Genomic DNA, 27099 nt, shown 5'->3' on the forward strand with positions numbered 1-27099 from the left:
ACATGCCGGATCCAGGACAGATCATTTTAAATGATAATGCTGAGGTATTTAAAATTACTGACCCTCTCTACCTCTGATTCCTTGATGAGAACTGTCTCATGGATCCCTGGTTTCCTCCTCCTGTACTCAATAATCAGCTCTTTGGTTTTGCTGATGTTGGGTGAGAGATTGTTGTGGCAACACCCAGCCAGATTTTCAGTCTCCCTCCTATATGCTGATTTCTCACCACTATTGATTTGGCCAACGACAATGGTGTCATCAGCAAACTTGTATTATATTGGAGCTGCACGTGGCCTGATTGTCATAAGTATAAAGCGAATCGAGCAGGGGGCTAGTCACAGAGCCTTAAGGTGCAACTATGCTGATGGTGATTGTTGAGGAGACGTTGTTTCCAATCCAAACTGACTGGGTTAACAAAAGAGGAAACTGAGATCTATTTGCATAGGGATGTATTCAGGCCTAGGCCTTGAAGCTTAGCGGTTAATTTTGAGGGGCTGATAATGTTGAATGGAGAGCTGTAGTCAGTGAACTGCATCCTGATGTGTACTTCTTCGCTGTCCAGATATTCCAGGGCTGAGTGAAGTGGTATCTGTTGTGACGGTAGGCAACTGTAGTGGATCTGAGAAGCTCCTCAGACAGGAGTTGATACATTACCTCACTAATCTTTCAAACCTCTTCATCACAGTGGATATACGTGCTAATAGACAATAGTCATCACAAGGTCTTCTTAGGCAACAGTATGATTGAAGCCAGCCTGAGCAGATGGGTACCTATGACTGCCGAAGCGAGATGTTAAAGATATCGGTGAACACTCTTGTCAGTTGATCAGCACAGGTCTTCAGTACTCGGCCAGGCACACCATCTGGCTCACGTGATTTCCATGGGTTCATCCTCCTGAAGGATGCTCTCATCTCAGCTTCAGAGAATGGAATCACAGGGTCATCCGGGGGTTGTGGGAGTTTGTGAAGGTGCCTCCATGTTCTGTCGGTCAAAGTGAGCATAAAGAGCATTGAACTCATCTGGGAGTGAAACCTTGTTGTCACATATGCCGCTTGGTTTTACTTTGTAGGAGGTGATATCACTTAAGCCCAACAACGGCTGTTGATCTTCTTTCAGTGCTTCAAGCTTCATCCCAAATTGCTACTTTGTGTGTGTGAGTTGGCTTTCCAGAGGTCGTACCTAGACATCTTGTAATCTCCTTGGTCACCAGACCTGAACGCTGCTAATCTAGCCCTCAGCAGATTGTGGATCTATTTGGTTTATCCAAGTCAGCTGATCCATAATTTTTTTTGAGGAGGCAGAGCTTAGTAGTTAAGGTACCCAATGGCGACTCCTTTGCCTGCATCTTCGAAAACAGTTCTATTTCCACCTTTAATATCTCTATTTTTTCCCTTTCAGGGTTCTTTTGAAGACCCTGACCTGGAGTTACATGCTGACTTCAGTTCTTTGCGGGAATGGGACCCGCTCTTGGGGTTCCACAATCAGCCGCTATCTGGTATGCCAAAGTCTCAGCCTAAGATTTCGGCATGGATTCAGAAGCCTGGGATCTCGAGTAACTGGAGATGGGCGAATCAAGGGTCGCTGTTGCCACAGGAGACCCGGGCGTTGTTGGGGGAGTCACAACATCTGCTGTGTACCTGGGGACCCGGGATCCTTGCGATCTCCAAAGAGCTCGAAAAAAGCGAGGTAACGGACTTTTAACATGGTAAACCAGCGAGTTGTTTGTTATCTCTCCCGCTTGTTGGAGAATGGAGTCACCTCGTTCTCCCTTATTAGGAGAGAGAGTGCCTGTAGCATGTTGAATTCAGACATCCCACCTCTCCCGGAAGTTCCAGGAGTCTCCCGCATATTGATAGTGGCTTCCTGATGCCTGCAAATTATATGCAATACCCTGGAAAACAAGTTTTTTTGAGAGGGAGAGGGAGAGGAAGAGTGTGAGGGAGCATCCTGATTGGTCTCTTTTCATGCTAAGTAGACCTATCAGTTTTCTCTGTGGGCGGGCTTTACAGTCCACCTCTCTCTCTTTCATTGTCCATCAGTTCGGTTTAGTGTCCTGCAGTGCCATGGCAGAATGTTCCAAAAAAAGAAAATATAAAACGTACTTCACCCCAGACTACACTAAAGTGTACCCCTGCCTAATAGGGGTTAAATAATGACAATATTGCTCGCTGCACTGTTTGCAACAGTGACTTTTCTATTGCCTATGGTGGGCTAAATGACTGTAAAAGACATGCTGAGGTGAGTTTAACAGGTGCCATTCGTTCATTAGCATAGCAAACGTTGTTTAAACTAGCAGGCTAGCTGCTAAGGAGCAACTCTATTGATGTCCTATGTGATGAGGCCAAACTCCCTGTAGACTTGCTTAAAGTTGTAATAGAATAAAATACACGACTCCATGATAATATAATAAAATTTAAGTACATATTTCAATGTCACATTTTCTGCATATACCCAACTTGGTTTACAGATTAGACAAAATCACTAAAGAAAGTATTACATACGCCCTTGGAGGTCGCCCGAGGGAGCTACCTCCCTGAAATGAGTTTTTGCAGGGTGAGATGCCCGGGACTGTATAACCATGGTTACTAAACAAGAGGTGCCTCACCCGGAACCGGAAGCAACGATGCCGGATTGTAGGGTTTCCTGGATGCTGGTGTCTTAAGCTCGAGTGTTTTCTCCCCCTCTCTCTCTGTAATTTGACAGGAATTTCTGTTTTTTTTCTGAGGGAGTCGATTCGGCGGAGAGAGCGCATGCAGGGTGAGGGCGGGCGGGCCTTGGGGGAGGCACTGGAGGGGATCCTGAGGAGGGATCTGCGGGCAGCTGACCTCAAATGTAGCCTCTTCATGTCGGCACTGCAGAGCTACCGGCGGGACTCGGTGTTGAGGCCTTTCCCCGCCGCCTACTTCAGCGGCGAGAACAAGGACTTCGACGCCTTGGTGAGTGTTCTCCTCGCCCGATGAATTCCGTGTGCCGAATTATTGGCCCCATCTCCTGAACACTCCACACCCCATCTCAACTCTCCACTGACGTTGTGTGAACGGGAACTTTGTTATAACTTGAATTCGTGGAGGTCGAGGGGTTTATCTGAGTTTGGGGCTGGTGAAATAGCATTAATGTATCCCACAGCTGTCTAACGAAGTGTTTCTACTTTGCCTTGCACTTCAGAATGGCGGGTGGTTCTTTGACCTGAAGCTGTGCTGATCGCAACGCCACCTCAGCAAACGGATCTTTAAATAAACGTGACAAAATTTTCACTACCAGCATGTCTCCAGATACATTTGGAACTCTCTATTTCTACTTTTATAAGAACTAGAAATAATTATTTTTAAAAAACCGAGAAACTGAGTTAGAAAAGATCCATTTTGTCTCTGCTTTAGGCAAGGAATAATTAGGCATTTTATCAAATTTTGAATTTTAATTTTTCACTCCTGAGCCTATTACTGAATGTTTTGCCTCTACTAACCCTTACATGAAAATGACTAGTACAGTAGATATAGATTAGGAGAAACAATATGTTGGTGGGTCCCGAGAGCCTGCTTTATCATTAAGGAAGCTGATTTGATAGTAAAAGCGACTGCATTTCTACTTGCACCCTTGTTTTCTGTAACCTTTCATCCCCTTGCTTCCATTTACCAATGCCTTAAAACTATTAAAAGATTATGCCCACTATTCTTTGAGGAAGATGGATTGAAAGTGTTAGGATGGCTAAGAGAGAGAAATAATCACCTCATCTGTCGTAAATGAGTGCCACTGTGTGTAGATGTAGTCAAAGAAAGATTGCACTATATCTTTTAAAACAATGATAAAGATGTCTTTTTGCACTATTTGTTATGTAATTTATAGTAAATTAATGTCTTTGAATGGTACACAACTCTCAGGTCATAATATAGTGATAATAATTCTGATTCAAAAACTGACCCTTCATTCCACTGAGTCTGCACGGACCTTCAGCCACCTATTTCCACTAATCCTACTTCCATTGTTTTATTCTCCCTACATTCTTTAACGTACAGCAAATCTAGATATGTATGCCCATTATGTAACTTGATAATAACTACAAATTTAGCTACAGTGTATATGTTAATAATTGAAGATGCTGTCTTGAGGCAAATTATGCAGGGAGGCTTTGTATTTAAAGGGCAAATATAGGATGTGTTGGTTGCAACTGCTGAGCATCATGCATTTTGTGGCTCACTCCTATAGTTGAAAAATTCATCTGTGTTATTGTTATCTCCAGATAGAACCATTTCAATACATTCCTTGCAGACTTGCTTATTCTGCCTTCTATAAACTTGATAAAATGGAATCTGTGTGCTTGAGATGGGGCCAGTGGTATAGTGGCATCAGCACTGGGCTTTGAGGCGAATGGTTCCAAGTTCGAATGCGGCTGGTTCCTCGCACGCTTTCCAGCTGTGCTGGGTTGAGCGTCGAGCTAGCAACTCAGCCTCGTAAAAAAGAAAGTCATTATGGAAACAGCAAAAGTGATGCATGCAAAAGAACAATGCTTGAGATACTACTGTATCTCACTTTACTAGTGCATGTAAAAATAAACTCCACTTGAATGACTCTTTGAGTATTGTAATACACAGCAAGTTCTTTTCATCTCTGCTTGTATATTGGTTCTGGCCAAACATTACCCTAAGCTAAAAATTCTCACGCTTGCTTTCAAATCGCTTTGTGGTAGAGCTCTTTGTTGTCACTGTCTTTTCAACTTAACAACCCTCCACACTTCTTGAATTCTGACTTCCAAACATCCCTGAATTTAATCTCTTCATTGGTTGACATTCTACTACCAGGGACCTAATTTATCCAACTTTCTGTTTTATCTTCTGCCTTTTATGGCATCTGGACTGAATTTTCTGCCATTTTGTATCATGTGTGTTATAACAAGCGGGGTTCCCTTCATTTATTTGGGACACTATGCCACTTAATTGGGACAGAAGATTTGCTGAACAGTTTCTAACTAGTGTCAGTGGTGTGCACTTGTGTGGCCTTTAGACACTGCATTGTGCTGAAAGTGAACAGATTTTAAATCAAGCAACACACACAAAATACCGGTGGAACACAGCAGGCCAGGCAGCATCTATAGGGAGAAGCGCTGTCAACGTTTCCGGCTGAGACCCTTCGTCAGGTTTTAAATCATGTCAGTTGTGCTTGATTGTGTTTTTTTTTAAAAAAAATGTTTTCTCACTGATAGATGTGAGAAATAAGCAGTAAGACAATTCAGAACTGTTTTTGCTTACTGTGGTTTTAAGCATTTGGGGTTGGAGATGTCAGAAACAGCCATTAGCCATTACGGTGTGAACAGTTTTTAAACAGCAACATGAGAAAATCTGCAGATGCTGGAAATCAAAGGGGGAAAACACAAAATGCTGGAGGAACTTGGCAGGTTAGGCAGCATCTATGGAAATGAATAAACAGTTAACGTTTTGGGCTGAGATACTTCATCAGTCCTGACCCCAAGACCTACAAGGAGCATCTTCATTTAGTTTTCACACACAGTTTAGGATTTGATAAAGACTGAAAATCTGGACCCTTTTGCCTCAAAATAAATCTCATAGAAATGAAAGTATATCAAATGAATACAGAGCACTAAGTCAAGGTATGACTGGATGTCACTTGCGAGGAGTAACCCCCCCCCCCCCCCCCCCCATTCCTGATGAAGGGTCTCGGCCCGAAACGTTGGCTACTCTTTTCTCACTGAGGCTGCCTGACCTGCTGCGTTCTTCCAGCGTTGTATACGTGTTAAACCAAGGTGGCTCTGGATGGTGCTAACAAGAAAGTGGAAGCAGAGAGAGTTGGAGACGTGAGACCTGTGGAGGGGTTGGGAGTTATGCAGAATGTTACTGATTACAAGGACTTCAAGAAGTAGTCTTTAAAGTTGGGTATTAGATGTATAAATGTTAAATTCATTCGAAAATCAGATTGCTTACTGGTGCGTAGTTCCCTGAAGGTGGAACCTCATGTGGATAGGGTGGTGAAGAAAGCTTTTGGTATGCTGGCCTTTATAAATCAGAGCATTGAGTATAGGAGTTGGGATGTAATGTTAAAATTGTACAAGGCATTGGTGAGACTGAATTTGGAGTATTGTGTACAGTTCTGGTCACCGAATTATAGGAAGGATGTCAACAAAATAGAGAGAGTACAGAGGAGATTTACTAGAATGTTACCTGGATTTCAGCACCTAAGTTACAGGGAAAGCTTGAACAAGTTAGGTCTTTATTCTTTGGAATGCAGAAGGTTGAGGGAGGACTTGATAGAGGTATTTAAAATTATGAGGGGGATAGATAGAGTTGATAGGCTTTTTCCATTGAGAGTAGGGGAGATTCAAACAAGAGGACATGAGTTGAGAGTTTAGGGGTAACACGAGGGGGAATTTCTTTACTCAGACAGTGGTAGCCGTGTGGAACGAGCGTCCAGTAGAAGTGGTAGAGGCAGGTTCAGTATTGTAATTTAAAGTAAAATTGGATAGGTATATGGACAGGAAAGGAATGGGGGGTTATGGGCTGAGTGCGAGTCAGTGGGACTAGGTGAGAATAAGCGTTCGGCACAGACTAGGAGGGCCGAGATGGCCTGTTTCTGTGCTGTAATTGTTATGTAGTTATATGGTTATATATTGACAGTATTGGAGAAAGAACATATTTCTGTGCTGAATAGATAAACTTATTTGAACTGCTGTGCCTTGGAAAAAGTTCAGCCCCAACCTTTTGTTCACATTAATGACTATACCAGCCAGGGATTTTGATCAATTTAACTAATAAATTTTATTTGTAAATCAGATGCTCCTTTTTTCACAGTGGAGCCCCAAAACAGGAAAAAGTGTGAAGTATAAAAAAAGTAGAAATTCAAAAACTGAAATGACAACCATTCAAAAGTATTCATTCCCCCCCCCCACTCAGTACTTAGTTGATTCACCTCTTGCAGCTATTACAGCCAGTAGTCTTTTTGGATGAGTCTCTATTAGCTTTGCATAATGTGATGGAGCAAGGTATGCTCATTCCTCCCCGCTGTGTCAGGTTAGTTGGGGAGCGGCAGTGGACGGCAGTCTTGACGTCTTGCCAGAGGTGTTCCATCCATTTAAGGCCAGGACTCTGACTGGGCCACTCAAGGACATCAATTTTCTTCATTTGAAGCCACTCCATGGTTGCTCTAGCAGTGTGCTTTGGATCGTCGTTGTGCTGAAAGGCAGACTGCCTCTCCAGTTTAAGCTTTCTGGCAGGTTTTACTGCCGGATCTCCTGTATTTAGCAGCATTTATCTTCACGCAAATCCTTCTCATATTTTCAGTCACTGCTGTTGAAAAAGCATTCCCATAGCATGATGCTACCTCCGCCATACTTTATAGGGATGGTGTTACTTGGCCAATGCACAGTATTAGATTTGCGTCACATGTTCTGCTTAGCGTTGAGGCCAGAAAGTTCCACTTTAATGTCATCTGGCCACTAGACCTTCTTCCACATCTTTACAGTATCTTCTAAGTGATACTTAGCAAGGTCTTTATGGGCAAGGATATGTATTTGTTTTAGCAAGGACTTCCTCCTTGCCACTCTTCCCCAAATTCCCTTTTCGTCCAAGGCCTTGGAGCTGTGGAGCCATGAACTTCATCTCCAGTCGTGGCTGCTGACTTCTGCTGCTCATTCAGAATGACTGTTGGTGTCACAGTAGCCTCTCTTACAAGTGCCATTCTTCTGCGGCGACTCTTCTGTGGCAGCCTGACCCAGACAATGGTTTCATATTTTTTCCACTTTTTCCACAAAGGACTGCACTGAGCTTTGAGATATGTTCCGTACCTTGTGTCCTTCCCCAGATTTGTCCATCTCTGTTAACATTTCACTGACTTGTCTTGAATGCTCTTTCGTCTTTATTTTGGTTTGGTCTGTTGAAAATCTACCATACTGTTGGACCTTACAGAGAGAGTGGGTATTTACAGTATTTTTATGAATTAATTAAAATCAGGTGATCCTCCAATTTTCTACATCAACAAATTTGGTAAGTTGGTAAGGTAATATATTGCACCCAAATAAAGTTAGCATAGGAACTACAAAGGGGATGAATACTATTTCAGCCTCAGTTTTTGGTTTTTAATTTTTAGTGTACTCTTGATAGGTTTTGGATTTTTTCTTTTGATTTGACATGATACACAATGCTTTGTAGATTACCTCAAAAATCCTACTTTAATATATCTTAAATTTAGAAAATGAGACAGTAAAATATGAAAATTGTTGTAGGGGCTGAATATTTTCAAAGCACTCTTGTACTCGCTTTGATCATCAGAACAGGGAGGAACAACCGTGCACACCCATATCTTCCGATATCCTTTGGTTTCAGTATCTGAAGATGATGCATGGGCTGCATTCAAGAGAGTGAATCCAAGAAAAACATCCGGTCTGGACAGAGTACCTGGCTGAGTACTAAAGACCTGTACCGACTAACTGGTTGGTGTATTTACTGATATCTTCAACGTCTCGGTCTGGCAGTGTGTGGTACTCACCTGCTTCAAGCTGGCTTTAATTGTATCAGTGCCCAAGAAGAGTGTGGTAACCTGTCTAAATGGCTATTGCCCTGTGGCACTTACACCCACTGTGATGAAGTGTTTTGAGAGGTTGGTATTGAAGCATATCAGCTCCTGTTTGAGTGGTGACTTGAATCCGCTCCAATTTGCCAACCAAAGCAACAAGCCTTCAGCAAATGCTATCTCTGGCTCTTCGTACAACCCTGGAACATCTGAACATCTCCACAATCTCCCTTCAGCACAGGAGCACCACAGGGATGTGTGCTTGGCCTCCTGTTCTACGTGCTTTACACCTATGACTGTGTGGTTAAGTACACCATTTTCAAGTTTGCTGATGACACCACTGTTTTGGGCTGAATCAAAGGTGGTGATGAATCAGCATATGGGAGGGAGATTGAAAATTTGGTTGAGTGGTGTAATAACAACAACCTCTCACTTAATGTCAATAAGACCAAGGAAATGATAGTAGACTTCAAGAGAGGGAAACCAGAGGTCCCTGAGGCAGTCCTCGTCGGAGGATCAAAGGTGGAGAGAGTCAGTCACTTTAAATTCCCTGGTGTCACTATCTCAGGACCTGTCCTAGACCCATCATATAAATATTATTGCGAAGGAGGCATGACAGCTCCTCTACTTTCTCAGGAGTCGGCATGTGATCAAACACTTAGGCAAACTTCAGTAGATGTGTGGTGGAAAGTGTGCTGAAATGCCTTTGAGCAGAAAATCTTACAAAAGTTAGTGGATTTGGCCCAGTACGTCACGGGTAAAACCCTTCCAACCATTGAGCACGTCTACATGAAACGTTGCTGTAGAAAAGCAGCATCCATCATCAAAGATTCTCACCACCCAGGCCATGCTCTTTTCTTGCTGCTGCCATCAGGTAGAAGGTACAAGAGCCTCAGGACTTGCCCCACTAGGTTCAGGAATAATTACTACCCCTCAACCATCAGGTTCTTGAATAAAAAGGATAACTATACTCACTTAAGGACACTCTTCTTGTTATTCCATGCTCATTATTTATTGCTATTTATTTATTATCTGCATTTGCATAGTTTGTTTACAGCTTACAGATCCTGCTTACAGTCACTGTTCTATAGATTTGATAAGTATGCCCGCAGAAAAGAATCTCAGGATTGTGTGTGGCGACACATATGTACTCCGTTAATAATTTTTTCTTTATCTGTTGTGTTGCCTATTCAGAGCATAGTCTTGCCAAATTTGGGCAGTAGAGGGCAATAGAGAAGCAGAGAGAGTTATACACATTTTGTTTAATAATATTGAATTGCAGACTTTGAAAATTGAAAGATCTCCATGATGTACAATTCATAGAAGTTTTGTATTATAGATGGTGAAGTGCAGATGATAGTATATATACTTTTATAGGGGAAGAAGAGATTAGTATGCAGTTGTATGATTAAGTATCTCATCAGAAAGTTAGTAGCTGTGCAGTACTTCCCAGTGCAATTCTGGATTGTCAATCTAAATTTTATTCTTAGTTCTGGTGTGAGCCTTCTGATCAGAGTGTGAGTAGGAACGTTAATGTAAAAGGACGATGAGCAAAACTTTTGGCAGGTAGGAGAGCTAATTCTCCTTTTTTGTTAAATAATTAGGACTGGGTTTTCTGCTTGGTTCAAAAGAATTTTAGATACTGATTATGTTTAGTATATTTTGCATTGACTTGAAGAGTCTTATTTTAGAAATCTGTCTTACTACAAAATAAATCATGCTCTTCAAAATGAAAATGTCACCCGTGGGAATTTCTGTCACTTGTATTTGTTTGCAAGGATGTATCCTTTTCAGTAATTCTGCCAAGCTATAAAACTCCTGTTTGTGACTCTGTAACATTGACAAATTTATGCAAAAGCCTTTTTTTTTAAGCTTCTATCTCTCATTTCAGCTTGCTGATGCCCAGAATCTGCCAAATTTAAAACAGCTGCTGGACTCTGGAACAATCCCACAAAAGCAAACCTTGGAACTTCTGAACTGGTTCTGTTTGCCAAAAAACCTAACCATCAAAAGTTTGGAAAAAGGAGGGGTAAGAATCTGAGAATGCTTTATTTAAAGGTTTTGTGTCTTTGACTGTGTTGCAAATGGGGCAGGTTAAGAAAAGACATTAAGTGGAAACATACAGCCCATAATATCCAGGACACATACCATCTGACTTGAGCATGTGTAATTGATTGTTCATTGTCTCTGAGTTGAAGTCCCACTATTAATTGAAAACTATCACCACATAGATGTCATCTCAGGGAGCATCCCAGGATTACCTAGGAATTGGCAGTAAATGCTTGCCTTGCCAGGTGCTTTCAATGAATAGGTCAAAACGTTTATTTCACAAGGAATCACAATTTTTATTGGCATAACATCTTGTTTTTGAGAAGGCAAAGGATATGATTAAATACCATCAATCCATCTTCTTGTGGAATTTTGAAATGGCTCAAAAGGTTTTTTTATTAACAAAGAATAATTATTGTAGTTTGCCTTTTACTCTTGTGTTTGCCCGACATATTCAACTGAAGGAAAGAATTAGAGGTGGGAGAAGAGTAGAAAAAAAATATTATTCACCAAAAAGGTGACCCATTGTTATTTTATAGAATAATCTATTGTGCTGAAGTTGAACTGGCTGTTTTCTCACTCTGTTCTGCAATAGAACTCCATGTACAGTCCAGCTGCAGAACCCCAATGCACTGAAGTTTTCAGGCATCATTTCTGCTTCCTATTCCTATGTCAGCTGAACTAGCATGTGATTAAAATTCCTAGTATTTCAGTTGGAATTCCTGACTCGAGGATTTGGAAGAAAAAGATGTGATAAGTTATAATATATTTTCTGGTCTATTGATTGTACATTGGGGTTGTGATGCCCTTTTTACAGCTTTCATTATTTCTCAGAACTGCATTTTTTAACTACCTGAAACAATTTTAATAGTTTTATATGCATCTCTTTATCAGAGACATTTAAAAATATTTAAAAAGCCTAACAGGCTTTGAAAGAAATTGAGACCACATTCTAGGCAATCTGAGCTTGTCCATTGTCCTGGTCATTGCTGTGTTTGTCCAATCATCTCTTGCACAAGGTTAGTCTAAGTGAATGGAGTGTGAATGGGCTGGGTCACGGTGATGGCTAAATCAAGATTTGTTTGGTTCACTGATTTATTAAAGCAGCATATTGGTATTTTAAGGGGGGTGTGGGGTTGGTGAAATCAGGGTAATTTTGTCCTAGTAGTTGGCTTAGTATGCTTAAGACCCTTAAGTAGAGTATACTTGGAGTTGTAAATTTTCAGTCTGTCAGAAGGAAGAAAATACTTTTTAGTTAGTCAGCTTGTTTGAGGTCAAACCAAGGTAATATACCCACTCTCTTGTCCGTTCAGAGCACCCAAAAATACTTAACCAGCAATTGAAGTACTATTGAAGTTCAGCAGCCAATTTTCACATAAATTCCCACAAACTGTAATGTGTTAAAACTATTTTGCTCAGAAATATTGACTGAGATAAATATTATCGGCATCTCCCATTTTGCTTTTTTATAATAGTGGTGTGGAATATCTTTAGAAGAGAAGCCTTTATTTAACATATCATCCTTATAATTGAATGTCCACTGCGCTATACACACCAACTGTCTCACTGAACTGAGAATTACAGCTTAGAATTTTATGCACGTCTGGAGTGACTTGAACTTGGAGTTCTGTGACTCCATGGGACGTGGTAGCCACTGAACCACCAACTGATATCACAACTGTATCTCCTTCTACCTGTGACTGAGTCACACATTGATACTGATCACGGGTACAGTATTATGCTCGACGTTTATATGGCAGCGTTTGAATGAAGAAAGTGTTCCATCTTGCCCGCTTGCCCCTACACCGGTCTGCAAAAACAGAAGTCTTTGATTATTTCCAATAGTAATTTTCACATGATTTTTTGTTTGCATTTTAGTTTGATGAAATTCAGGAACTCGTTGGGTTTACGACGCCTTCTGCTGCTACCCCTGACTTCTTATTTGAGATAGTTTATTGTGATCAGATGAATGCCAAGTTTGACAAAACCAAAGGAAACAGAGATCTCATCTATGCATTTCATGGGAGCCGGTTTGAGAATTTTTATTCTATAATCCACTGTGGTTTACAGTGCCACCTAAATAAGGTCAGAAGTTCACATTATATCCATCTATGTGATCAAATGGTTTCTCATACTTTAATGCAGTAAAAGAATGTTAAACATCACTGATGGTTGAACCTATCGTCTATTTTTATAACGAAAAGAACGGGATAGTTCATGAAATAGTATACGAGTTTCGAAGCAGATCAAAAGTGATACACTTGTCCAACTCCTGGGGTGTGATGGTTATTCTACCATGAGTGGTTGAAGAGGTTGGGATTTGTATTCATTGTATTCAGATCAATAAGTGGTGTTCTTATTGAAACATAGGATCTGAAAAATGCATGAAGAGATAGATGTTGAGATGTTTCTACTATTGGACTCTTGAATGAGGGGCTATAATTACAGGATTATTAGGGGGGCATTTAAAACTGAGGTGTATGGTAATTTCTTCTCATGGAGTGTGGTGATTCTCTGGAATTCTCTGCTCCAGAGAGTTATGTAAACTGGATAATTGGAGCTTTTTAAAGAGGACTTAGATATATTTTTGAAAAATTCGTGAACTGAGGTATATGGGAAACTGCTCAGAAGAGGAGTCAAGACCTGGAGGAATTCAGCCACAATTATATTAAATGGTGAGGCAGGCTTGAGGGTCAGGTAGCCCACAGTAACATCCTCATTGCCACAGAATGTTGAATTCCCCGATGCCCACCCCAGTGATTGGCTGCAGCATATACTCAATGATTACTCCACTCTGGTAATCCTTGCTTCTGCAAATTGCTGCAGCCTAGCAGAACTAAGGTCCCATAATTTATAGTATTTCATAGTTCTTACTGCTCCTTCCCTGCATTTATTGTGTGTATAAATGATTCGAACTTAAATCTAAAGTTCATCTAAAGTCTTCATCTAAAAGTCTTCACCCTTCATCTAAAGTCTTTAATGATACCAAAGTAGGAAAAGTGCTTGATTTGTGTAGAATAAAAGAAGACATCAATTTAAGTGAACACAAAAAATGACATTGGATTCAAATCAGAATAAAATAATGCAAATAATCCTCAATAAATGGTAGGTGATGAAGAAATAAATTCAATTGTTAGGCATAAAATTATATCAAGCCTAAAGGAGCACTAAGAAAAACAGACACCTTATTTAAAAAAAAGTTACTATGCCAGGGGATATAGATTTGTTTGATAGACTAGAAAAATTGAGGAAATAAATATTGAGGTTACTTGGGCTTTGGAAATTATTGCTTGATAGTGCAGAGGAGGCAAGTGCCAGTACAGAATAGCACGTTTTAAATGTAACTTGAGTTTTTAAAATAATTTTTCTTTGTCTGGTTTCCCTGCTCTCTACTTTTTCTTCCTCCACCTACACCCTCCCACTTTCCACCTTTCAATAAAATTCTGCTGTCCCGTGTATTCTACTCCTCTTTCCCCATTCCTGCTTTCCTTTTCCCTTGCCTTGCTTCTTAACCATCTCCTCATCCTCCTCCTCCTCCTTCCAATTTCCCTAAATGTTTTCAAGTGTCAAAATCTCTGATATTCTGCCAACCTGGTACAATAAACTTCTCATTTTCCTATTTCCTTCACCCTTGCAAGGGGTGAGGCATAGATACTGAGCAGACTGGCAAAAGAACACAGAATTACACAGAAATCACAAAAAGAAGCAAATCATTTTCCAATTATCTTTAGAAAGAATCTATTCTTTATAAAAGGCAGTGGTAATATTTTTATTTGTTGACTAGCTCCGAAGATTTAATCATTTTGAAAAATTGTTTTCCTCATCATAGACTTCGCTCTTTGGGGAAGGAACCTATCTTACCAGTGACCTGAGTTTGGCTCTTCTGTACAGTCCCCATGGTAACGGTTGGGATCAGAGCATTCTTGGTCCTGTACTTAGCTGTGTTGCAGTTTGTGAGATCATCGACCATCCAGATGTTAAATGTCCAGTTAAAGGAAAAGGTATTTCTTTCTAATATTTATGTTCAAGCATCACTGTTTTGCCTGTGTAAAACAAATACTACTTTTGTCTGTATTTGCTTCAACATTTCAGTGTAGAAGATTGCATTGATCTAAGTAAATTGTTCAGGGTGATTGAATTATTTGATGAGGTTAAAAACTGCATTGTCTGCCTGGAATTATATAAGGGATTATTATGTTAAAATTTGATCTGAACAATGCAGGAGTGATGTCAGAAAACATGATGCCAAATGGTGTATCTAAGAACTAGAAAGCTGCTCTCACAAAAAGCAACTGAGAATAATGATTTTAATTGGATAAGGGTATTTATGGGATATAGAGCAATAGAGGGTAAACAGAGTTGAGGTACAGATCAGCTATGGATATAGTTGAGTGATAGAAAACATTTGAAGGGCTGTATGGCCTACACCTGTTCCTATGTCAACTGCCTTTTTGACATGGCTGTTAAGGCAAAGTAATTCTTCCCGAAACTGTCTCCTTGAATATATGAATTGGAAATATAAGCTTTGTACAGTTCTGAACCATTTTAATGTTTGTCCTATAGAAATAATATTCACCTGATCGTTGCAATTGCGCTGAATAACTAGAAACCTCTGGATTTTTACTCATTAAAAGTCAGATATGTTAAATAGATAATGTAATTTTGTCTATTCTCCAATGCTTGCAAGTAAATGTTGCTGGCTTAATTCCAGATACTGGCAGCATAGATCGGCGAAGAGCAAGGGTAAAAAATAGCGAAGGTGGGGATGTCCCACAAAAGTACTTTGTGGTCACGAACAACCAGCTCCTAAGAGTTAAATATTTGCTCATTTATGCTGAGAAACTACATCGAAGGAGGTAAAATCAACTTAGTTTTGAATGGTAGAGTACTGACTAATGTTATTTTATTAGATGCAAATATGTTAAATTGGTTTTTCCTTCCCACGTGCTGGCAAGTGACAAGTTTTGGATTTGAGTGTAGGCTCCTTTTAGGCTTCATTCTAACATGGAAAAACTTAGTGCTTCAGGTTTATTGGAGGACTGTTTTGTCAGTGCCTCCGCTTCATCTGCTAAATGTGGAATTTCCTGGTGCCAACCATTAATTCCTGTTCCCATATGTCAGTCCATGCCTTCCTCACCATTGACTCTACCTGCATGTTAACCTTTAGGCTGTTCTGCAGAAGGACTCCCAAGTTTCTTTTCATCGTAGATATTTGGATTTTCTCCCCGTTTAGAAAATAGTCTGCATACTTACTTTTACTACCAAAGTGCATGACTGTGCACTTTCCAGCAATGTATTTTCTTTGCCACTTTCTTGCCCATTCTTCTGATCTGTCTAAGTCCTTCTACATCCTACCTGTTTCCTCGACACTACCTGCCCCTCCACCAATCCTCGTATCATCTGCAAACTTGGCAACAAGCCATCTATTCCATCATCTAAATTATGTACATAGGGCATTAAAAAAAAAAAGTGGTCCCAACACCGACCCCTGTGGAACACCACTAGTTACTGGCAGCCAACCAGAAAAGGATCCCACTTGCTGCTTCCTACCAATCAGCCAACGCTCTAACCATGTTAGTAATACCATGGGCTTTTGGAAGCAGCCTCATGTGTGGCTCCTTGTCAAAGACCTTCTGAAAGTCCAAATATACAATATCCACTGCATCCCCTTTATTTACCCTACTTGTAATCTCCTCAAAGAATTCCAACAGGTTTGTCAGGCAGGATTTTCCCTGAAGGGAATCATGCTAAATTTCTGCTATCTTGCCCTGTGTCACCAAGTGTTCCATCACCTCATCCTTAACAATTGACTCTATATCTTCTCAATCACTGAAGTAAGGCTAACTGGTCTATGGTTTCCTTTCTGCTGCCTTCCTCCTTTCTTAAAGAGTGGAGTAACATTTTCAATTTTCCAGTCCTCTGGCACTATGACAGAGTTCAATGATTTTTGAAAGATCATTTCTAATGCCACCACAATCTCTAACGCTACTTCTTTCAGAACCCTAGGGTGCAGTTCCTCTGGTCTAGGTGACTTATGTACCTTTAGGTCTTTCAGCTTTTTGAGCACCTTCTCTCTTGTAACAGTTAACTGCAGTCACTCCTCTTCCTTCACACATATTGATAGCATTACCCATTTTGCAAATATCAGGAGCACCAAAGTTGTGCTGGTTCAATGATGATGAGTTCATCAGTGGTGTTAAAAAAAATGGGCATGGGGGACAGGTTTGGAACTTTATATTATAGAGCATATTGGACACAAGAACTATGAGAGATAATTATATATAAACTTTGATACTCAAGAGATAAAAGTAAATTTATTATCAGAATACATATATGTCACCATATACATACTGAGACGAATTTTATTGCAGGCATTCTCAGTAGAATAAAGAAATACAATAGAACCAGTGAAAAACTGTACACAAATGAAGACTGACAAATGGTGCAAATGCAAACCCCACTCCATAGTAAATAAATAATACCAGAAACATGAGTTGCAGAGTTCTTGAAATGAGCTCAAAGGTTGTGGAATCTGTTTAGTGTCGAGGTGAGTGAAGTTATCCATGCTGGTTCAGGATGCTGGTGGTTTTTGAACCTAGTGGTGTGGGACCTTGGGCTCCTATTCCTCTTCCCCGATGGGAGCAGTGAGAAGAGTGTATGGTCTGGATGGTAGGAGTCCTTGATAATGTGTGCTGCTTTATTGTGGCAGTGCTCCTTTTAGATGTAGGTGTAGAAAGAATGAGCATTTTCTGATTTCCACAAGGTGGAATATTCTTGGTCAAATGAGATGTTAAAGCATAATAATCAAATTGATCTTGACTTTATTTTATCTTCAATTTCACTCTGTTATCCACCAATTCTCCCTTCCACTGCTGAGTTGAAGTGAGGCAGGGCAAGGTATAGAGAGCCAAGTTGGTCGCAGGAGATGGATTTGTAATTAAATATTTAGAAAGGATGTTTGAAGGCTTCTCCACCTGCTTGAAGTTCTTATTTCAAAACTTTAGAGCATCGGAAGAAACTTTGTGGTAAAAGCTGCTTCAAACCCCTCACACTTACGCAGCCCAGCATTAGTTAAATCCCAGTAACTGTTTCATTGCTTCAGATGCCCGAAAGCTTGAGAAGCAACTGTTTCATCCTCATAGACAAGAACATTATTCTTGCCCTTTTGCCAAATACAGAATCCAAGCTCTGTCAAGTCTTTTCAATTAATTCTTCACCAAAGTTTTTTTGTAGTCTTGCATTTTGTGTATTTAGTTGCTTTTAATTCATTCATTGTTAAATTTTGAGGTTGTTTATTGTAAAGGAGTTTTGGATTACTTTGGTTCAGATCCCTTTGCTACTACATTAATAGTCACAGATTACTTAGTAATGTATGATATTTCCTATTCTGCCTTCATTAAATGTAATAACATTTGCTTTCTGTTTAATCTCTAGGCCCACAAGACAGCCATCCTGGATTTCCCAGCATAGTTTTTTAGTTATCATGCTGATGTATTTGTTATTGCTGATAGTTATTGGTGTCAGTAACTCACCAGCTTTCCAGTATTATTGGAATCGATTTCTTGAAACAAAGCGATGAGTTTGTTGCTGCAGTGTTTTTAGCTGTCCAAAATGCACAATTCTTACCTGGTGCCTTAGTTCCCACTATTACAGAAAGGCACTTGTGGACCAATAAACTTAATTTATAAAAGCTCAAGACAGCCTGCTGTGCCAGGAATGCTTTACAGGTTTGGGGAAACCAATATCATTCCATTCCAGCTCTTTTATGGTTCTGTTTAGTTCTGAATAAGATAGGTCTTCTCTATTGCTAAAGAGTGATGGACGGCTGTGCTGGAGAATGGAACTGTTATTGATTACAATTTTGCAACAGGCAGCTGTCTTCAACCCTGTGCTCAGTATGCTGCAGGTGTAGAATCATGTGCCTTTTGCATTAGCCCCACCAACTGGCTCATACTTAACCTGGAAGTAGAATTTGCAATTTAATTTACTGACTGATTTTATTTTTTCCTCACTGCATTGGAGGCAGCTGAAACCACTGCACTGTTTTAAATTCTGATCTTGACAGTCATCAGAGAGGAATGTCCCTTGAAGTGAGCTGAATACAAGTTGAGACTCTTTAGAGGAACTCCAATTGTTTTCTCTCTGTGATATAAATTCTTTCCTTTGATAGATCTGGGTGTTGAGAAATCAATTTTATATGTTCTTTATAACATTGTCAAATATTTGATATTGTTATGGAGACATCGAACCAGTTCAATGTTATGTGTTATGGGGACATCGAACCAGTTCAATGTCCCCATAACAAGTCACAGTTCTCCTTGTATTACTTTCCAAAAGATTTCAAAAAATCCTAAACATTATAAGCATATACAGTGAATAATTTTATACCACATTATTATGCATTTTCTATCCATGGTTGAGAACTTTGATGTAAGCCAGCTGTAAACTGGAGTTTTCTTGCATAAGCCGTTGTCTGCTTTAAGTGCAAGAAAGGGTTTATTGTATTTAATATGTATTAACTCAAGGGTTCAATGAAATAGAGGTCATCATATAGGCTATAAAGTAAATATTCTTGTTTGGGATATTCAAGTGATTTCAGTTAAACAATATTTATAGTTTAATCCCTTCTCTGTTATGACCCATTCCCGCAATCCAGTTCTATATGAGAAATATTTATATTACTGTATAGCACACATGTATTCAACTGAACATTAGAATTTGTTTTCTGAGGCTATTTATTCTTGGAAGTAGTCACAAGGGTTTCTAACCAGTATGTTGCTAAAATATAATGTCAGATTCTGATCTATTTTACCATGCTAATACAAAACATCTATTGAGTTCCCTGGCAGAATCAATCCTTCTGTCACAATGTCCCTAGATTGCTGAATCTAATAAACCTAAGTACATTTTAAAAGTAAAACCAGATTATGTTTTCATTCAGTGCCCACTTAGAGTATCAATCTGCTTGTCTTGTTCTAGTCCTAGTTCACCCTCTATGCCTTAATATTTGGTGACCAAATAGATATTTTTTGAGTATAATGTAAAGTCAATGATGCAACTTTGAGATCACATCTTGTGATTGAGTTGTTTAAGGAAAAATTGTTACTTTAATTTCCTTTAAGTTAATGGGGGTGGGGGTTAGATAATTTTGGTTTTAAGGTCAAACAAGGGAAAATCTACAGATGCTGGAAATCCAAGCAACACTCACAAAATGAAGGATCTTGGCCTGAAACATTGACTGTACTCTTTTCCATAGATGCTACCTGACCTGCTGAGTTCCTCCAGCATTTTGTGTTTGGTTTTAAAGTGCTTGATAAAATTTCTGTTCAAATTCTAAATACAACTGTTTGTATTTACAAAATCATATCAATTTTGCATTGTATTGTGAGCAGCAATGGAAAGTAAGCTCTTTTTACCTTTAATAATGAACAAAAACTCTTTTCCAGGTTTAATAATGATGTTATTACTTAATCAAGTAATAACATCATTATAAAACCTAGATGTTACTTTCACACATCTTGTCATGTTGGCTCAAATGAAGTTTAGAACAGAAAATTTGTGTGAAGTGGTGAGGAAGTGGAGAAAATCCAAACTCTCCCCATGTCCTCAAGCCCTATTTCACAATAAGATGAATGCCTAATTTGGTATTTCTTTGGATGTAACAGGAAGGGCGAAGTAGTGTTCTATCAAGTACTTAATTCCAAGTGCCTACTTAAAGCTTGCCAGATGATCTGAGTTTTATTTCCCATGTTGGGAGAATGGCACTTCCTATTTTCTTCTGTTCTCCCAAATGTTTTCTATTGGAATTGGATGGGGTAGAGCTCTTGGATAATTGTTCTTTTTGATTAGATGCTTGACCTCATTGTTTAGGTGGAATGCATCCCTAGAAATGTTTCTGATGAATGTCTTCAATTCCTTTGGATTACAATCAACATCTTAAGGAACTGGATAATGCCTCCTTAGTCTTTTTTCTTATAGGAAGTCTCTTATGTCTTCCTTTTTCTTGTATTCATGTTTTAAAAATACTAAAATCTCTTTACAGTGGTGAGATGGTATGAATAAAATGACCAATAAAGACATGCTGTTACTTGTTTTTATAGCTTCCGCTTCCATTATTTTTTGGGCCATAACGTATAATTATCCATTTATATAGTCAGTTACCTTTTCTTCATAAAACTAGATTTAGAAGCACTTTCTCCATTTCTGGCTTCTAGCCATGCAAATGAGCAGCACATGTTAACTAAATTCAAAAGGTTTGAATGTGAAAACTAGCAGTTGGTTGCCTTGGATTATATGGCTGGAATGTAGAAACAAAGGGTTGACTCTAGGAATGTATTGTGAAGAACAGGAGCCTAACAATGATTATAAAGTTCATTGTTCTTGTTCTGCAGATTACTTTACCATGTACCTGAATTTTACACTTATTTTCATGGCTTTCATTTTTTTTTGTATTCCCTTGGATTATCTTTGGCAAAGAGTCCGTCTGATTGCTATCAGTCAAATAAATTGAAATATTTTCTTTTGAAGTTTAGCAGATGGAGTACCTTTAATTGTACATTTTAAAATCTCTAATGCAATTGTTTGCCATTATTTGAACCTATGCACTAATGTCCAATTCTCCCTTAGCCTCAAAGGGCTCACCAAATTCCATGATTGAATTCCATATGCAAATGATTATGATTATTCTGCTGTAAGTGATTATTCTGAGAACCAACTTATTAATGATGTATAGTAGGAAGAGTATCCTGTCTGGTTGCATTCCTGTAATAACTCAAGGAGTCTTCACATACTTGTGTTTAGTTTAGAACTTCCCAGTTTTTACAAAATAATTCCTTTTCATGGGATGTTGGTGGAATTGATCATTTATTTTTCTTTGTTGTATTCTTTGTACAATTTATTTTAATCACCCAAACAACCTCACATTCCCAAGCCATGTTGCATTTGCAAGTGAACACTTTCTACTTATTGTAGTAATGGCTGAAAGTTGAAATAATTAGCATTGACTGCCTATTTTGTAAAAATGTTAATCCAAAGTGTTAGAAGTGTGAGAGCGCTAATGGCAGTAGCATATATGTGGAGCCAAATGTTGCAGTAAAATCACTGAAGGACGGGATGTACTTGAGAGAGGACTAAAAATAAATACATCGAGAATGCTCAATAACTGTCCAGAAGCTGAAAGGAAAACTTTATAGGTGATTTATTGGTTATCATTCAATAAATAAGGATGAAAGGAGTTAAGAATAGTGCCCTCCAGTTGGAGAAGGGAGTGAACACATTTCTTGAAGGTTGCAGATATGTTGAGAAGAATGAGGAGAGTTAGTACACTGCACACATCTCTGTGACCCTTAATATGGATGAACACTACTTAAATTTTGATAATTGTAGAAAGTAAATGATCCGGATATCAGCCTGGAATTGAGCCATGTTCCAGGATGCAAATTTAGGGAAGGTACATTTAAAAAAGACAGTAATTTGAAAGGATGGATCATCAAGGGTCTTATTGAAAAGGGTTGATTACAGCAGATTTGTAAGTGGAGAGGCAACAATATCAACTAATTTTGGACTTGGGAACTTTAGAGAGTTGTTAAAGTTTCTGTTAAGTGCTGGAACTTGGAGAGTGTTAGCAAAACAGAAGTGATAACAAAATAAAATGAAAGTAAAATCTAAAGGGAAAAAAAAAATCATTCCAGGACTAGAGCAGTGGGGGAAATGTTAAAGGAAGTTTTTCATTGGGTAGGAGAAGGAAAAGAAGTGATATGTTTTGGGATAGGTTTTCTGTAAGCTGCATATTTTGAAAATGATAGAGAGGAATGTTTGGAACTGGTAAGCTGAAACTTAGAATTCCTGGATAATTTTTAGTGTCATTGTATTTAGCAATGTCATTTAAAAAAAAAACAGCCAAAGCTTAGTATAGTCCAACTAGATCTGGCAATGTTAAAACTCATTTTCTGCCAATGTTTTAAGCTTACCTCCTTTGGGATTAATAGAGAAATAATGAATGTGGGTGGGGAGTGGAAGATGGAGAGGGCTATACAATTTGGAACTATTTGGATAAGGTATGTTTAATAGTTTTTAAAGGCACCCCTTATCTGAAATTCCAAAATATGAAAGTTTATGAAATCATGTTTTTTGAGCGTTTTCGTGATGTCACAAATGGAAAATTCCACAAGGTGCTGGCAAGGTTCCCAGGCGATGTGCAGGTCTCTGCGCATCACTGACAATTCCAAAAAGTGAACTGGCATATGTAATGAACAGAAGTTCATGAAAAAAAAACACAGCACAAGGTGAAAAATGGTCTTAATTGTATATTGAAGGAGTGGATTTGTCAGCGTTGGAGTGAAAATATGCCACTTAACAGTATGCTGATCATGAAACAAGTAGGTTACTACTATTCCACACTATTTGTCTCTAATTGTGAAATTAATTTGTTATAAACAGTCTTCTTACCATATAAACAATGCATTAGGACTCATAAATTAATACCTATAGGATACATAAAGTGTCACCTCAACTGGTGACAAAACGTTTATGACCTAACCTTCACGTTTGGTGAACAACCCTACAACCAAGCAGCCAACCAGAACTACCAATTTTCTCTTTCATTTCATATAATGTACTTGGCAACATTCTGTTTTATTTTGCACAGGATATAATTTGTTGTGTTGGGTAATGTTGCATGTTCAAAAAACATTAGCTTGCCCTAAAATTAAGTCTTATTTGTTTGTTGTGGCCAAACCATCACTCTTGCCCCTGGAGGATTGTAGCAGTTTCAACCACTTAAACTGAGATTCACTGTTCCTGTCACTGTTGATCACGGCAGCTACATTTGCTATCATAGCTGTCACTACCATTACGGACTGTCATTAGTAATTATTGCTTGCCAGTATTAGTATGAATGCCACTGTGACTTAAATGTCAGTATCTCTCTAATGTTAGTGCTTTTACTCCATCTGAATAGTGAACAATAGTTTGTCTTTCATTCACCACAATGAGACTGATACATGGGTGCCCATATCTGCCTCACAGTCCCATTTGTCTGGTGCTCAGTTTTTCAAAACCCATTTCATTTTCTAGTTTTAATTAGTTGTTCCTTTGTCCATTCCTTATCCTCCTCCAACCAACTAATTGATATGAATTTTACAGCCAATTATGCTCCAGATGATTACTGTTAGCTATTGTTAAACCATCTCCAGGGAAAAGATGTATGTAATTGAAAAGACAGCTAACATCATGGCTTGGATGCTAATGTTTTCTATTGTCCATCAGCCTAATGTGCATATTGGCAGAAATGCTGGAACAATGTGCTGGAGATGGGCAAAGTTTCCATGGAACATAGTTTTCCTTTCTCAGAATAATAGCTCTTGCGATTAAGCCTCCGCCACTTCTTCTTTGTCCTTGCTCATTTGTGTCAACCAGCAAATTGAAATACTGTCCCTCATGTTGAAATGCTGTATTGCAAAACCAAGCTTTTTAAGTCCAGAACTATTTGAGGTAACTTGTAGTCTTTTTCCCTGATAGCAGCTCTGGGAGGACAGAGAAAGCCATTCAGGCACAATAGAAAGCTCAGACTGGTGGATCCTTCTATATCATTTGGGATTGTTCAATTTACAAATTTGCTTTGAAATTTAACCTTCAATCAGATTTTAATTTTGTCTGTGGTCAGGTGGGTACTACAATGGTCAGGAAAAGATGGAAACTGATATTAACAGTGGGTGAATGCTGAATTGTTTATTGAAAGCACAGCTTGATGAGTTGGGGAAGAAAATTAAGTTTTGTTGTCAAGCTTGACTAGCTAAGTATTGGTCAAGACTTGGGTCATGAGGGTGACAGGATAAGATGCAGACACTGCCTTGCTTGTGCGAGCTAATAATAGCTAGGAATAGATCACACCAGTGAGGAGGTATTATTAACCTTTGTTCGAGATTGTCTAGCTAATGAAGGAACTGACTGGATGTGCAATTCTAATTTTGTGTATCACATGGGAACGTTAGACTTGCTGATACCTAACAAGTGCTTCTTGAAATCGCTGATCAAGTATGTACCTGTATAGCTGTTGGCTATTGCTTAAAACTTACTGTATAAATTTAAGATGTAACCTGACATTGGTGGAGTCATAAGACAACATCTCCCTGTGATCATGTATTAAAGGGTTAATCTTATCCGAAGGTCTGTGTCTATATTTCTGTTTCCTTACAGAATAAAGTCTCTCACAGTAAACTGGCAATGAAATTCTTTTACAGTAAAACAAAATGAAGAATCAGGGTAAACTCTTTGCCATGAGTTTATCTGGGGCTGTGTGAATTAACTCTGCCTTTTTCTTCTTGATCTTCATCTCACTTCTCTGCCTCTTCATCCTGCTCTACAGGGGCTTACCCTTTGGCTGTCGACAAGGGCTGAGTCTTCATGATGGTAAGATAAAATCATAAACTCATTGAAACAGGCCCTATGACTCAACTCATCCATGCTGACCATTGTGCCCACCCGGCTAGACTTATTTGCCTGCATTGCCCATATGCCTCTGCAACCCCTCCTATCCATTTATTATCCAAGTGTCATTTATTTTAATTTAGCGGCACAACAGAATAGGCCCCTCTGGCCCTACAAGCCGTGCTGCCCCACCAACCCCTGACAAACCGAATAACCCTAACCTAATCACTGGACAATTTACAATGACCAATTAACCTACCTGGTACATCTATGGACTGTAGGGAAAAAAACCAAAGCACCTGGGGAAAACCCATGCATTACACAGGGAGGATGCACAGACTCCTTACAGGTGGTGCTGGAATTGACTCTGAACTCTGGAATGCCCCGAGCTGTAATAGCATTGTGCTATTGTGATGGTCTATCATATTTCCCTATCAAGGATCTTAGACCATTTGTGCTCATCTAGGTCTGTCTACCTCAGGGACATCTGATTATCCAAGTGTTCTGCTTCATCTGATTACTAGTGCAATCTTTGTTTTCGGTAACTACATATGCCCTTGAGTGCAGAGGCCTCAAATTGAAACTTACTGAATATGGAAAGGTCTAGAGAGAGTGGACATCAGCAGACCAAAATATTAGTAAGTCTTTGCACAAAGTAGACTAACTGTCTATTTAATAACTACATTATGTCACCCTATTGCAGACATTCCTCCTACTCTCCCCATTGCCCTCCTAAACTTTCTCAGCTACTTAGACCGTTTCGTTGAGCACCTACGCTCCATCCGTCACAATAGACAGGACCTCCCGGTTGCCACCCACTTCAACTCTGCCTCTCATTCCCATTTGGATATGTCCATACATGGCCTCCTCTACTGCCATGATGAGGCCAATTTCATGTTGGAGGAACAACACCTCATCTACCGTCTAGGTAGCCATCAGCCTGGTGGTATGAACATTGAATTCTCCAATTTCCGGTAATTCCCTCCCCCTCCCCCTTCCCCTATCCCAGGTCCCTCTCTGCCTCTCTCCCCTTTCAACTTTCTGCTCCTTTACCTCTACAGTTCTTTCATGCTTATCCCCTCCCCCTTTATCTTTCTTCTGATTAGTTTTCCACCTGGCGCCTCTAGGCCCTACCCCCTCACCTATCTCTATTACTGGGCTTGGGTCCTCTCTTTCCCCCCCCCAATTCCTGATGAAGGGTCTCAGCCCGAAACATTGGCTACTCTTTTCTCATGGATGCTGCCTGACCTGCTGAGTTCTTCCAGCATTGTGTTTGTATTCTTTAATCCACAGCATCTGCAGTTGTATTTTTGTGTTTTGCTTTTCTCTCTCAGTTCTGGTGAAAAGACTTCAACCTGAAATTCTAACTGATTTTCTTCCCACAGGTCTAAAGTTGGATAGATTTTTGCATAGAGGGGGAAATTAAGGATTATGGGGAAAAGGTAGGCAGGTGGAGGTGAGTCCATGGCCAGATCAGCCATGATCTTATTGAATGGCTTGACGGGCCAGATGGCCGACTCCTGCTCCAGTTACTTATGGTCTTATGATGATATTTCTAATGGTGGGAGCATGTAGGACCAGGGAGTGCAACCTCAGAATTCAAGAAGAGAGGTGAGAAGGATTTTTATTAGCTCAAGGGAGGTGAATCCATGGAATTGTCACAGATGGGTGTGGAGGTTCATTGGGTATATTCAAAGAGGAGATTGATAGGTTTTTAATTAGTAGGGATGAAAAAGTTATGGGGAGAAGGCAAGGGAATGGGGTTGAGAGGGAAAATAAATCAGAAATGATTAAATGATAGACTGAATGGGTGTATTGGCCTAATTCTCCCATGTCTTACGGTGTAGGTTGGTTGCACACTTGGGGAGAGAGTAACTTGGTCAGTGACTTGTGACAAACATGTACTCAATGTTTGTATACAGTATAATACTTTGCCGAAGTGGAGCTGGAAGTGCTTCCAAAGGCCATTGGTGAAAATGGTTTCCTGTCATTCACTCTCCCCTCCCCCTTCCTCTTTAAGGGCTGAGCATTCTGCACTCTCATTCTCTCTGTTATGCCTCACTACAAGAAAGATGGCTATTAAACACTCATGTCTGCGAGCCTTAGAAT

At 39.5% G+C, this 27099-nt stretch overlaps 1 protein-coding gene across 1 annotated transcript; it reads left to right on the forward strand.

Annotated features, from left to right (window-relative positions):
* The first annotated feature begins 2616 nt into the window (after positions 1–2616).
* On the forward strand, positions 2617–20656 carry parp16 (poly (ADP-ribose) polymerase family, member 16). Its single transcript, XM_059952847.1, has 6 exons — positions 2617–2936; positions 10406–10543; positions 12442–12648; positions 14393–14564; positions 15275–15419; positions 17998–20656. Exons 1-6 carry the CDS (start codon positions 2751–2753, stop codon positions 18140–18142), a joined length of 993 nt encoding a protein of 330 aa, XP_059808830.1. The 5' UTR covers positions 2617–2750; the 3' UTR covers positions 18143–20656.
* Positions 20657–27099: the final 6443 nt, after the last annotated feature.

The sequence above is a fragment of the Hypanus sabinus genome, chromosome 28, assembly GCF_030144855.1.
Source record: "Hypanus sabinus isolate sHypSab1 chromosome 28, sHypSab1.hap1, whole genome shotgun sequence".
Classification (NCBI taxonomy): domain Eukaryota; kingdom Metazoa; phylum Chordata; class Chondrichthyes; order Myliobatiformes; family Dasyatidae; genus Hypanus; species Hypanus sabinus.

Coding starts and splice junctions, on each gene's coding strand:
- parp16 (XM_059952847.1), top strand. CDS start 2,751: ATGCAGGGTGAGGGCGGGCGGGCCTTGGGGGAGGCACTGGAGGGGATC. Junction 2,937..10,405: donor ACAAGGACTTCGACGCCTTG/GTGAGTGTTCTC, acceptor CTCTCATTTCAG/CTTGCTGATGCCCAGAATCT. Junction 12,649..14,392: donor TACAGTGCCACCTAAATAAG/GTCAGAAGTTCA, acceptor TCCTCATCATAG/ACTTCGCTCTTTGGGGAAGG.